Source organism: Meles meles, chromosome 13, assembly GCF_922984935.1.
Source record: "Meles meles chromosome 13, mMelMel3.1 paternal haplotype, whole genome shotgun sequence".
NCBI classification, from domain to species: domain Eukaryota; kingdom Metazoa; phylum Chordata; class Mammalia; order Carnivora; family Mustelidae; genus Meles; species Meles meles.
In genome coordinates this window covers 45,591,444-45,604,914 of record NC_060078.1, presented here as the reverse complement: position 1 = coordinate 45,604,914, position 13,471 = coordinate 45,591,444, and the positions used below count along the sequence as shown (strand labels likewise).

The 13,471-nt window shown below is 50.4% G+C and overlaps 1 protein-coding gene across 1 annotated transcript; it reads left to right on the top strand.

The window, feature by feature from the left end:
• The first annotated feature begins 6,579 nt into the window (after positions 1 to 6,579).
• On the top strand, positions 6,580 to 12,140 carry GDF2 (growth differentiation factor 2). The gene is made up of 2 exons (XM_046026176.1): positions 6,580 to 7,076; positions 9,627 to 12,140. The coding sequence occupies exons 1-2, from the start codon at positions 6,731 to 6,733 to the stop codon at positions 10,568 to 10,570; spliced, it is 1,290 nt and encodes a 429-aa protein (XP_045882132.1). The 5' UTR covers positions 6,580 to 6,730; the 3' UTR covers positions 10,571 to 12,140.
• Positions 12,141 to 13,471: the final 1,331 nt, after the last annotated feature.

Genomic DNA, 13,471 nt, shown 5'->3' with positions numbered 1-13,471 from the left:
AATACGGTCACCAACTATGTTTTAACTAGACCATGGACAATGTCGGCTTTCACACCAAAGGCTGCCAGATTTAAGGCCTCTGTGGCTGGTGCTGCTCCCCAGCTTCCCAGAGAGTGATCCCAACCACCGCCCCCCACCGCCAACAAGCTGATTAGGGTTTTCCCAATGGCACTGAGTGACCTTACAGTAAAGCAAGGTTTAGAAAGAAATGTTTGTATGAAACAATTTTTTCTTCTTCTTAAAAGCCAAATATCAGCATCACATTGTCACAAAAGTAAAAGGCTCCAGCATGCAACCTAGATGTGCATGGATCCCTGAGGTCACGCATCTTCATCGATGTCAGCTTGGAGGGAGCAGTGTGGTGGCCTGCCACTGAGCCCTGTTCCTGAAGGTTTATACCCCCTGAAAGGGTAGGGCCTCATAGATTAATTCAATGTGACAGGTAGAGACAGTACAACTGAAAGGTAGAAACTTTAAGGCAGCCGGGGGTGGAGGGAGACTTTGGAAAACTTCTGATGTAACCTTTTTTCCTAACAAATGGGGAAACTGAGTCCAGGTGCCACCAAGTGTTTAGCCTTGGTTTAGCACCACAGGTGCCTCTGTATGTCTCAGTCACTCATGAAATGCCACATGTGCTGTGGCCTATTGCTAATGCTTCTGTGGCCAGGACACATGCAGGGCCAGGCTGAAAGAGTCTGCAGAAGTCTAGGGTGAGTGTGGGAAGGTCTGAGGAGGGGGATCCCAAGGGAGAGGAATGGAGTTGATTCCACCAGGATGGAAGAGCTGGATTGGCTGGGCATAGTGCATTGTGCAAAATGCATTTAGGGGCGGAACAGGACTCTGGGGGGAAGACCAGCAGGGCAGGATCAGCTTGCCAGCCCTGGCTCTTCAAGGTTATTTCCTTCTACCAAAACCTGGAAACATAAAATCCTTCACTGATAAACTGATGCCCCTGAGATTTTTATTCCCTCCTCTCTTCTATTCTCGGAGAGAATGATGCTCGTTCCAGCCTTGCAATATTTTTCTTCCCTCTCCATTCTAATCCCACCCTAAATCCCTCAGTCTGTGCCAGCAGTCCTGTCTGTATGAGTAGGGGTGAGCAGAGGAATGCACCTGTTTGTTCAATTATTTAGTTGCTATTGTGTGCCCAATCCCATACTAGGCAATATTGACATGCTTTATCTCTTAGAAGGCTCATACCAATTTCCTCTTTTATCAAACCCAATGTGTAGATTTGAATGTGCATCAGAATCAGATGGAAGCTTGACTAGGTTGCTGGGCCCTACCTCTAGAGTTGCCAACCCAAGGCAAGATTTTGCATTTCTAACTAGTTTTCAGGTGCTGCTGTTGGAGGTCCAGGAACCACACTTTAAGAACCACTCTTCCAAAAAGTGCAATGACCAGCTGAGCACAGTCCTGGGACAGCTCACATTGGCTGAGTACTTACCATGTGCCAGATGCCAGCAGGGTCTCACAGAGGCTAGGCCCAGAGCTGGGAAGAGGCATAGGCTCTGCTCAGCCCGACTCATTCTCTCCTCACAGCCTCAGGGTGGGTCCAGTTTTCATCTGCTGGGTAATGTGTGGGTAAGTGTAGAGTCTGAGAAGCTCACAGAGAAAGGTGTCTTCATGGCATACTTCCTGGGACAGAGGGTTTCCTGACCCCTTGGAGGCAGCTGTGTCACAGGAATACAGGCAGATCTTGTCCCACCTCCATAAATGAAGGCTGAAGTCTGTTTGTTGGAGAGATGAACTTCAATGGTCCTTGAAATAAATAGCTGAGTCAGATGTGCCTCTCTTATTCATTAAATTGTACTTCTCCCATAGCAACTGCATGTGCTGACTCTATTTCTGTAATTCACAAGTCCTGGGAGGGATGGTACTACACGGGCTTTGGTTAAATACCACCATAGCAGAGTAATGCCAAACTGTCTGGGTATCAAGTACAGAGAGGGGGACAAGGCTGTGTCAACCCCCCCCCCCCAACAGGGCAGAGCCAGCCTGATCTACACAAGGCTAGGAGTACCCAGAAGTGTTCAAGAACATGTACAGATACAAGCATGGAGGCCTGCCCAGAGGAGGTTTTTGATCCACCATGAACACAGGGCCCACTCTCTGGCCATGTCAAATTGCCAGAAGGATGTGCCACCTCAAGCCAACAGCAGACAGTGGTCCCAGGGCCCGTCACAGTGGTTGTCAGATGAATCCAGATGTCTGAGTGCTGTCACTCAGAACACAGAGGCTAAGCAGTGGAGGGCAGTCCTGAGCAGGCACTAAAAGGCAGGGGGTACTGGCCTAGGTGGAGGGCAGTGAGGAGGAGTATGAGGCATTCCAAACTGAAAGCACAGCTAAGGCAGGGGCTTTGCAGAAGGGAAGGGCAGAGTTGCTCCAGGGGTAACCAAAACAGGGATGGAAAGAGCAGACATTGTACAGACAAGAGCAAGAACAAGTACTTGTTAAATGTTTACCGTGTGCCAGGCTCTATACTCATGGCACTCAGTGTTACATAGGAGCTTGCAGGCCTCTGTGGATCACTCCAGTCTTCTCCCTGGACACACAACATGGAACCAAACATGATTCCTGAGCACAGCCCTGGACCAGGTGTGGGTACGGGGCAGCTACCGCTGTACCGTCTAGAAAGTTAAGTCCAGACCCTGTGGAGTGGCTTATTAAAACAGAGAGAAAATAGATTCCTGTTCAGCTAGCAAGGCAAGTTAACACATTTTTTCATCAAATTACTAAAGACTAGAAAGAGCTACCACTGAGGGGTGGTAAGACGGGTCTTTAGGCTCTGCTAATGGAAGTGAATAGTAGAAGAACATTTCTGGAAAGCAACTTGCAATGCTTACCAAGAGCTTTGAAGTCGTTTGCATACACTTTGACTTGGACATCCCTCTTATGATGGACTGTCTCTAGAAAGTAATATAAAATTTAGCCTATAACAATGTGCCTTGCAACATTATCTTAATAAATACCCCAATTGTCTCACGGTTGGAGAATGTTGGATATGTTAGGATAGGTCCATACTGTTGGATATTATTCAGTCATTAAAAGTGAAGTATATGAAAATTTTTCATGGCATGGGAAGATACTGACACCATCTTACCATCTTTTAGTAGTGGCTTCCTCCGGGGACCAGATCTAAATGTCTCTCAGGGATTATCCCAATCTGATTCTCATTCCTCGCCGTCAGCAACATCACCCCCATCTAAGCCAATCAGCGCATTGCATTCCCCTCGTTCACTGTGATTGGCTAGGGCATGGGCAGATGACCCAAATAGGACCAAGAAGCCACACTGAGACTAACGGGGACTTCCTAGACAAGAGACTTTTGCCCTCACTCTACCCCACCCCAGGGCGCACTGGATGCAGTGTGGACCTGCTGCAGCCATCTTGCTAAAACAGGGAGGCAGAGGGTGAAGACCACACAGTGGAAGGCTGCTCTGGGCGTGAAGAAAACACCACTACAACTTGGTCTGTACTCTGGACAAGGCTGGGCTACAGTCAAACCTTCCCTGGACTTTGCAGCTTTCATTAGTTAGCTGTAATCCACTTTGCTTAAAACTGTTTGGATTCTGCTTTTCTGCAGTCTACCACAAAAAGAACTCTAAAGTATATACTTTAAAAAATTCTTTTTTAAATTGTGGTAAAATATACATATCATAAAATTTACCATCGGCAGCTCAGTGGCATTGGGTACGCTGACATTGTTCTGTAACCACCACTGCCGTCCCTCTGCAGAATCCTTTCATCCTGCAAACCTAGAACTCTGTTCCTACTCCTCCTCGTAATAGGGTCTCTGAAATCACAACACCTTGAGGAGATTGGGAGTCTGAGCTAGCAGCGCAGGCTCCCCACAAGATTCTAGAGGTTTGTGAGAGAGGGCAGAATGGGATCACAATATGACCATAGATGGCTTCTTCTCTTGGTCCAGATACCTGCCTTTGAAGAAGGGTAAGCCTGGGAGTGTGCCTAAGAAATCAGTTATCTCAGTGCCCAAAGGGGGGACATTATGGAGACCTGGGAAGAAACCTGAACTAGTCAGGGCATCCCAGCACCTGTGCTCAGGCAGCTGTTAGATATGTGGGACCCATCTCCAGCAGCAAAACTAGGTGTCATTGAGAAATGACAGCAGGTGAGACCTGCTAGAACCCCTTTCTCCCTCGTCACTTCTAGCACTAAGAAGCTGGACTGATACCATCCCACCTCTACCTCTTTGAACTAAACAAATCTGTAGGGCACTAGGACAGTGTAAGAAATGGATCAGACTTCCTGGTGATATGGGTCAAGAGGCCTGATGCCATTAGTTGAAAATAGTAAAGGAAGGACCCATGGATGTAGTGATACCCTGAGCTCACTGGGCAGATAATTCCAGAAGTACACGGCTCTGGGGGCATCACCCACATTACAGGCAGGGCTCCTGAGCAGCCTCCATGGCCAGTTGTGGTGACCCCACATGTAAACAGGTCCACAGCCCTTTATTTGATATCTCAAACCCAAAACTATCAGAAAACCTGACGTTCCTTTTGACTCTTTGTGGCAAAACCGGATCTGAATGGGTATGTGTGTTTTTATTTGTTTCACTGCAGAAACGCTAATGTACTTAATTATAAGGTATTGACTCCAGCCCCACAGGGAATATTAGTCTTTATGCCATACCAAATTTCCAAGATCTGAACATTTCTGAATCTCAAAACACTCTTGGCCCAAAGAGTTGTAAATTGGGGATTGTGGAGCTCATATACTAGATTTCAAAATATTAACTGTGGGCATCACTGGTGAGTGAGACTGTAGGTTATTTTTGTTTCCTTCTTCACAATGTTTTGCATTTCCCAAATCATCTGCACTATATACTACTGTTACAACCAGAAAATAAGATCTACCATGCTTTTAAGAAAACATCAGGTTGCAGCCCCTTATGCTCCCCTGACCACATTCAGGCCACTCCCATGTGTCCCTTGGCTCTGCCTCTTGAATGTGGCCTGTTTCTGAGCTACCCCCAGGAACTGGAGCCATAGGGTATGCCTGCCTGGCTCTCCAGCTCCTCCCAGACCCTCCTTGCTGCACACTGCAGCTCCATTTCCAGGCTCTGCACCCCTTCCTCCTTCCCCTGCCCTAGCGAATTCTTGCACTGAACTGGCTCAAGGCCCAGCGTGCTTCCTGCCGCCTCTCCCAGCAGCACTTCTGAAGCTGCACCCTTTCCCGTCCACCCTCCCTTGACAGTGTCCCCAAAGGATGGGGACAGCAAGTTCTGTCCAGGCCCGGCAAGTCTGAGGCTCCTGGTTTCACCCTGCCCCCACTAAGGGTGGAAAGAATGCTGGGCACACATTGGGATCCTTGACCTCTGCCCGCTGGCCGGCGTCGCCCCTCCTCCATCTTCCTGAAGCTGCACAGCTCAGTGTTCCCTCTCCTCGGGAGGCCTGCCAGCACAGACAGACTTCATGTTCAAATCCCCTCTGAGTAGACCCCTGAGATGTGCAGCTACTCCTTTTTTTTTTTTTTTTTTAGCTCAGTCAAACCCACACATAATGGGAATGGACAATCTACTCATGGGCATGATGGTTTTACCATAACGGAGACCCCAGGACCTCACAGACCCCTACTGGGCTACAGCTTGTCGGCCTCCTCAGGCCAGCGGGACAGCTCCTGGGCACATGCTGCCCTCAGGGCTTCCCTGTTCTCTTTCCTTCCTTTCCCCAGACTGCTTGCTTCTCCTGGCTGACAAGTGTGGCCCAAGCAATCACCCAGCTGACACAAGCAAGGACCGCCCCCAGCCCCAAGCCCAGGGACAGCTCTTCTGGGGGCTGGGCAGCCAGTCTCAGGATGGGTATGTGTCCTCTGGAGAGCAGACTGGGGAAGTGCAGGGAAGTGGCAGCCAGAATGTGCCCACCCGGCTGACCCGAGCTTGCGGACACTGCCGTGAAGTTTTGTATGCGATCATCTTTGATTTCTCACATGTCTTTTCTAAACCCGAGGCTCAGGGAAGTCAAGTGACACTTGTGGGCAGTCAGTAAGGGAGCCAGGATTTGAACCCTCCTCTCGGGGACTCCAAAGCCTCCCTCACCTGGTGCTGCATTCCTCCGTGATCCCTAGGTTCAGGACTCCTTCGACAGATGAGAAAGCATGCAGGTTGCTCTCCGACCACACACACAGGCAAACCAGTGTGCTCCCCAGGGAGCAGGCCTCCTGTTCACCCAGGGAGACCCTGCCCGGCATCGACCCCACCCACCATTTGCCAAGGTCTTCTGAGAGTTTTGGGTCGGTGCTATATTTGGAGGACTTTCTGGTCTTGTCTGTTTCCTGGATTCTCTGTGTGGCCCAGGAGATGGAGCATGTGTCACCCTGTCTCAAGACTCTTCGGACCAGAGCTGGCAAGGAAATGAGAGAGGATCCTAATTAGGGGGTGATAACCCCACGGAGAAATTCAGGCTCTGCAGCAGGCCGTGCCCTTCCCACAAGCCCTGCGTGTTTGTCAGATGTTTATAGAGCCTTCATTAACAGAGAGCTCCCTTAGATAAGAGGTGGGAGCACGGAATCGAGGGCCAGATAAGAGCAAGTGGAGGCCACTCTGGGGAACGGCGGGTGAGAGCCTGTGAACTGGCCCCAGGGCTCGGTGCTGAGCCCTGGGCAGGAAAATGCCGGCTCGCTCCTTCCGGGCCTCTCCCTGCGCCCGCTAGCACACCCGCGGCCGCCGCCCGCAGTCTCCCGTTCAGGGCGACAGCGCCGTCCCAAGATGTGCTGCGGGGCGCTCTGGGTGACCCTGCCTGTCCTCTCTTTGCTGGCTGGCTACGCGCCCGGGAAGCCCCTGGAGAGCCGGGGACGGGCGTCAGCTGGGGGAGATGCCCACCGCTTGCTCCCGGGGCCTGGAGGGGAGCGGGAGGAGGGCGCCTTCAACCTGAGGATGTTTCTGGAGAACATGAAGGTGGACTTCCTGCGCAGCCTCAACCTCAGCGGCATCCCTTCCCAGGACAGAACCCGAGCGGAACCACCCCAGTATATGATCGACCTGTACAACAGATACACCACCGACAAGTCCACCACCCCCGCGTCCAACATCGTGCGCAGCTTCAGCGTGGAAGGTAGAGTCGACTCCGCCGGGGCCCTCCCCCTGGTGGGGGGGACGCAGGGATCAGGGCAGCACTGCCGGGTCTGGTGACATAGGAGGCTCTTTAAGTTTTAAATTTAAATGAATTAAAATGAGATAAAATTAATAACTTAGTTCACTGGCTTGGGATCCCTCACTCCATGGTCATGTGTGGTTAATGGATACCTTATAGGATAGGGCAGAGTATAGCACATTCCCATCCTGGCAGCAAGTTCTACTGGACAGCTCTGCTGTAGAAGGTTCTCCTTCTCTGGGCCCAGGGCCAATTTTACACATGAGGTGCCTAGGGGAATGCCAGGTCCCTTTCTTCCATCCCTTCCTTCTCTTCTTCCCCTTCCCTGCTTTGAAACAGACAACCTATTTGGCCTTCAACCAATGGATGTACTTTTTAACTTTGAAAGAATGTTTGTTTCTCTCCCACCAAAAGGTATCTACAAGTCCAATAAATTTTTCTGAGAGGACAACTTATTTTCTAAATAGAAAATGATTTACCTGATTTGAAAGGGCTGGAAGGTAACAAACATTGACTTGGGGTTTACATCCACTAATTCACCCAACATAAGTGAAATGATTTTGTGAGCATGGAAGCCAAGGCTGGCAGATGCTGGGGAAACTTGCCCAGGTCACGGAGTGGTCCGGCAGCTGGATTCCGACACAGGCCCCATGTGCCTACAAATCTTGGGCTTTTCCTGCTGCTGCTGTCTCTCTGAACACCCATGCGCATGGGGCCTCTCTCCTCCCAGGCTTGACACCGGCAAACCCCTAAAAGGCCTGGCTCGGTGCCATGGCAGGTCACCCCTGCCCAGCCTGCAGAGCACACATCCTGTCTGAAGGATGCTGGAGTCATGATGCGTGCCAAGCAGTGTTGAATTTTCTGGTTGCCCAGAAGAAGGAGAAAAATCGTTTTTTCTGGATTTTATGTGAACTTGCCTGATTTGTAAAATATTAGCTTAATTAAAAAAAAAATGCAACCCGCAGATCACCCAGTGGCTGCCAGCATCTCGCAATGCCCCCGGAGCATGTCTGTTGCCTGTGCTTTAGGAAAAGGCTGAGTTTCATTGGCTGGACCTAATCACCAAATCCCATAGTCTTGGAGTCCAGCGTTTGGCACCATCTCAATGATCAGCCCCTCCCCTCTCCAGCATTTTCCATGTACCCAAAACAAGTTTTCTGACTCAGTCCCAGCTGTGCCTATGACCAGCACTCCTGTGAAGGGCAATTACGCTTCCCTCCATGGACGGTCCAAGGGCAGCTCAGGTAGAGATGCTGTTTGTCTTCTAAATGTGTGATACGGTCCCACAGTGATTTTCAAAGCATGGCACAGTAGGTACAGTAGGCCATTAATGTGCATACACCCAGTCACTATTCACAAATGTTCTGCAGGAGCCAGAATGTCAGGCACATCAAGCCTGGGTGAGGGGCCATGTGCTTTGAGGGGGACATGCATGTTGGGGAGGAGGGCCTGGGAAGGACACAGAAATATTGACTGAGCATCTGCTATGAGCCAGGGAAAGTGACAGTAAGTTCTGTGTGCCATCTTGTGGAAGCCTCACACCAGCCCTGAAAGATCGTTAGGATGAGCCCCATTCTACAGATAAGGAGACTGAGGCACAGAGAGACTCAGGACTTCTCCAAGGTCACAAGCCTAGGAAGGGGTTGAGTCCAGATTAGCACAGCAGTCTGTCAGACACTGCTGGATTTCACAGCACCACACAGACTCCCCTCGTGTCATGACTTCATATTGGTGACCGAGCCATGGCACAATAGAGATGTCCTGACGGCTGTGTGCCAGCCAGGAGAAGTTGGAAACTGAGACAATTTTATAGCTAAAAGCTAAACCTCATTTTTACCTAACATGACAAAGCAATCGAGGCTGATCTGTTTTCTTTCTTTATTATAGTCATTAAAAAAAAAATCCACTTTTGCTTTGCTCAGAATAACAATTCTGTTTCTACACCATTTAAGTTGCTGAGATTTTTCACATTGTCTTAATGTTGGAAATTCACCAGCCCCTCCCAGGGTATCTGCTTTAACATCACACACTCGGGATTTGCACTCTGAGGCTGACAATATGCTTTGCTATGTCGTTTATTTGACTTTTTTTTTTTTATGTGAAGAGCTTTACAGGATGTGTGCACTTGGCAGTTAAACAGCCTAAATCCAGTCTCCACATCTGTGAAAGTGGAATACTAATTAGATCCTCCCAGGGCCACTGTGAAGAGTATAGAATGCAAAGTATAGGGCAGTATAGAATGCAAAGTGCCCACTGCAATGCTGAGCAGAGTAGATGCTCACTAAAAAGTTGGATCCGACCACTCCAATGCAAGGCTTCTTTGTCTCTGTTTTGCTTTGGAGGGTCCCACATGTACCTTTTGAAATTCTCTTCTACATTAAGGGCTTGAGTGAAACCAAATGAAGACTTGACAGAGTCAGTCAGTGTCATCCTGGATGCCCTCAGACCCAAGTCATGAGTCTCAGTTTTGGTGTCTTGGAAGATGACCATCCCTGTGTACTTGCCTTTCAGATGCTGTCTCTATCACAGCCACAGAAGACTTCCCCTTCCAGAAGCATATCTTGCTCTTCAACATCTCCATTCCTAGGCATGAGCAGATCACCAGGGCCGAGCTCCGACTCTATGTCTCCTGTCAAAGTCATGCAGACACTTCTCATGGGCTGAGAGGCAACATGGCCATTTACGATGTTCTGGATGGAGCAGATGCTTGGGAAGCTTCTGCAGACACCAAGACATTCCTTGTGTCCCAGGACATTTCGGATGAGGGCTGGGAGACCTTTGAGGTCTCCAGTGCTGTGAAGCGGTGGGTCAGAGCAGACTCCACCAAGAACAAAAATAAACTGGAAGTGACTGTGGAGAGTCACAGGAAGGGCTGTGACAAGCTGGATATCAGTGTCCCCCCAGGCTCCAAAAACCTGCCCTTCTTTGTTGTCTTCTCCAATGACCGCAGCAATGGGACCAAAGAGACCAGGCTGGAGCTCCGGGAGATGATTGGCCACGAACAGGACAGTATGTTCAAGAAGTTTTCCAAGAATGATCTGGCAGAGGCAGGTGACCACAGGGATGAGGAGGACGGGGAAGGTCACACGGCCTCAGCATCCTCTTTAGCCAGACGGAAGAGGAGTGCCGGTGCCAACAACCACTGTCAGAAGACCTCCCTGCGGGTGAACTTCGAGGACATTGGCTGGGACAGCTGGATCATCGCACCCAAGGAGTATGATGCTTATGAATGTAAAGGTGGCTGCTTCTTCCCCCTAGCCGATGACGTCACGCCGACAAAGCATGCCATTGTGCAGACCCTGGTGCATCTCAAGTTCCCCATGAAGGTGGGCAAGGCCTGCTGTGTGCCCACCAAACTGAGCCCCATCTCCATCCTCTACAAGGATGACATGGGAGTCCCCACCCTCAAGTACCATTACGAAGGAATGAGTGTGGCAGAGTGTGGGTGCAGGTAGTGCTGGCCTGAGGGGCAGGGTGAAACAGGGTGGAGGGCTCCTGTGTCCCTCTGGGCATCATGGGGACTAAGTCTGCCTGCATGGCAGCCTGAGGGAGGAAAGGGAGCTGCCATGTCCTGAAGGTAAATGCCGGCCCACACCAAGCGTACACCACTGGGTCTAACCGCAGGGGAAGGCAATGGCCAGGGATGCAGGGTGGGGATTGGGGAGAAGAGGAAAGCCTAGAAGGATTGTTGGGGGCAAGGGGTGACAATGGAAAGAGGACAAGAGAAAAATAATCCGGAGTCAGCAGAAAATAGCACAAATGAGGCAGGGGAGTATAGACAGTTGAGGTACAGAGATTTGCGGGGATTAAAGGAGGCGAGAAGGGTGGGACACATTCCAATAACACCAGGGGGTGAAGGGGACAGAGACAGCATGTGCTCTACACCCATCATTTTACGGATTCCCAGAACCCAGCGAGATGGGTGTTATGAGTCCCAATTTATACATGCAGGAACCAAAACGCAGGCAGTTGAAGTAACACCAGTCAATGCCGTGATTTCAAACCGTAGGTCTGCATAGGTCTGTCCACCACCAAAGCCCTGAGGCTTCTCAAATACCCCATCCAAGTTTATCGGGTCACCTTGCAGCGAAAGAATAATTAGATTCTGGGAGGCAGGGAGCATGGGGCAAGCTGGATTCAGCCCTCGCCAGTACCACCAGTATGACTGGGCTGTTTGGAGCACCCAGGGCCCATTCCAACTGCTCGGTGCCTATGCTGTTTCAATGGCCCAACGATTTTTAAGATGACCCTCGAGCCACTGAGGAACACTCCCCAAACCAACTGCAGGATGGAGAGAGTGCGTGCCAGGAGCCCTGGGTTTGCAGTGTGCACTGTGGCTGGAGGGACATGGGCCCTTGTCCCACCAGCAGCTCACATGGGACCACCAGCTGCCCGTGGCTTCGAACTTTGAGATGGTTTGGAAGAAGCAGGTATGATCTACCCTGAGGGACAGGGCAGCTTACAGCTCCCGTGGCTGCTGTTAATTTACTCAGCATAACTGGCTCACCAGCATAACACAACTGTGGGCTTCCCTCCCACCAGGACTCTGTGGGAGACAGAACCTGGATTTGAATTTGCTGGAATAAATGTGTCCTTGCTTTGGTATTTGCGATGTCCCTATTTTTACTTCTTGGTGACAGGTGCTCAAGTGATGACATCCAGCTTTCCTAGGTGAGGGCTCCCAGCCACTGAGGAACTCAGGTCCTTATTAGCCATGGCCAGCTCTGCCTGCACCTGCTGGCTTTCTTCAGCTGTGTGTGTTCAGCTTTGTCCTGGGCTTGGGCCCCAGGATTGGACTCAGCACCCACTGATCCCGAGAAAAGACAGAGTTTCTGTTTCCTCTGAGTTCCGTTCTCTCCTCTGACTCTAGAGGTCACGCATGGAATGGGGAGGAGTGAGGAATAGTCTGGAAGTGGTGAAGATTCCACTCCATGGCCTTTCTGGCCACTGGCCAGAGCGAAGCCTGTAAGAGGCCTGAAGAGACCCAGGCCTTTCAAACTGGTTGAAGCTCCCAGTGTATTAAAAAAAAAAAAAAAAAAAAATTGTCTTAAATGTTTACGTGGAACCAATGAAGAGCTTTAACACAATTAATACAAATTCATTAATTTAAATACAATTAATTACTGCAATTGTAGAAAATACTAATTCCCAGTACGACAATGTTGCTGAATCATAAAGACAGACGAGGAATGTCTTTTAGTCCTGGTGGTGTACTTCTGTGCCTGCATCAAAGTTTCACTTCGAAATAAAATCAAATGTCTAAACTGTGGACTTTCCTGAAGGTGAGACCTGGGCAGGATGGTCGCTCCATGCTGTCCCCTGCCCACCCATTCCCATAGGCCCTTCTTTCCCTGGAGGCCAGGGAGAAAGTGGTGGTGGGTGGACTCATGGGGACAGTGTCCCTGTAGGATGGGAGAGTGGAAACGTCCATATAAGGGTATGTGTATGGGTCTGTGAGAGAGTAGACATTTGCAAGTTGACAACAGTTAGCCCCATGTTTTCCCTATCTCCCCCATGCCAGGGGAGGGAGGTCTGGACCATGAGTCCTCCCCTGCCCAGAGGCCTACAACCTGCCCCACTATTCCAGCACGAGCTCCTACTATGTCCCTGCTCAACACCCAGCTCCAGCCACACTCCCTCAGGGCCACACTCTCAATCTCGGACAACTGCCCTGGCCATCCCACTCCCAGCTGCATAGCCCAAGTCACCGTCTGTGAAGACCCAACTCTAGTGGAACTCCCTCTGGCCCCTCTCCCGATTCCTCGGCTCTGATATTTCTACTCTGAGGAGCACTAGAATGCTGCTGTCTTGTGCCTGTTATGGGCTGGGCGTGGGGACCTGCTCACTTCTTGTCCTAAGCCGCCTATGGCTCTACATCTGCTGGGGGCGAGGCCTGAGAGCCTCTGGCCTGGGTCACTCTCAAAAGACTGTTGTGGGCTGTGACTCAAGGCAGACTGACTTGGACGGATGTGCTGGGAAGAGAACTTCCAAGGAGCACCCCCAAGAAATGCTTCCTGGCTTCCCTTTCACGGGTTATTCTTCCCACGGAAAACCCCAAAGCGTTTTCACTCCCAGCCAGAGAATGAAATGCAACAGCGCCATCCTCTGGACACTCTGTTACATAGCTATTTAGCCCTCTGCCTAATGTCTGCTTTTACTACTGCACGTGTAACATTTCCTAAAGTCTGTTCATTTTTGTCATATCGTGGGGGGAGGGGTGTGATAGTATCACTACCATGAAGAAGCTGAAGCCCAGCAAAGTGACCAGTTGGTAGGGCTGACGGGCTGTCCCCTGTTCTGCCGAGCAGAAAGCCACAGGCAGACACAGTGAGTTGAGGGGTGGTGTGGATAGATAC

Coding starts and splice junctions, on each gene's coding strand:
- GDF2 (XM_046026176.1), top strand. CDS start 6,731: ATGTGCTGCGGGGCGCTCTGGGTGACCCTGCCTGTCCTCTCTTTGCTG. Junction 7,077..9,626: donor GCGCAGCTTCAGCGTGGAAG/GTAGAGTCGACT, acceptor CTTGCCTTTCAG/ATGCTGTCTCTATCACAGCC.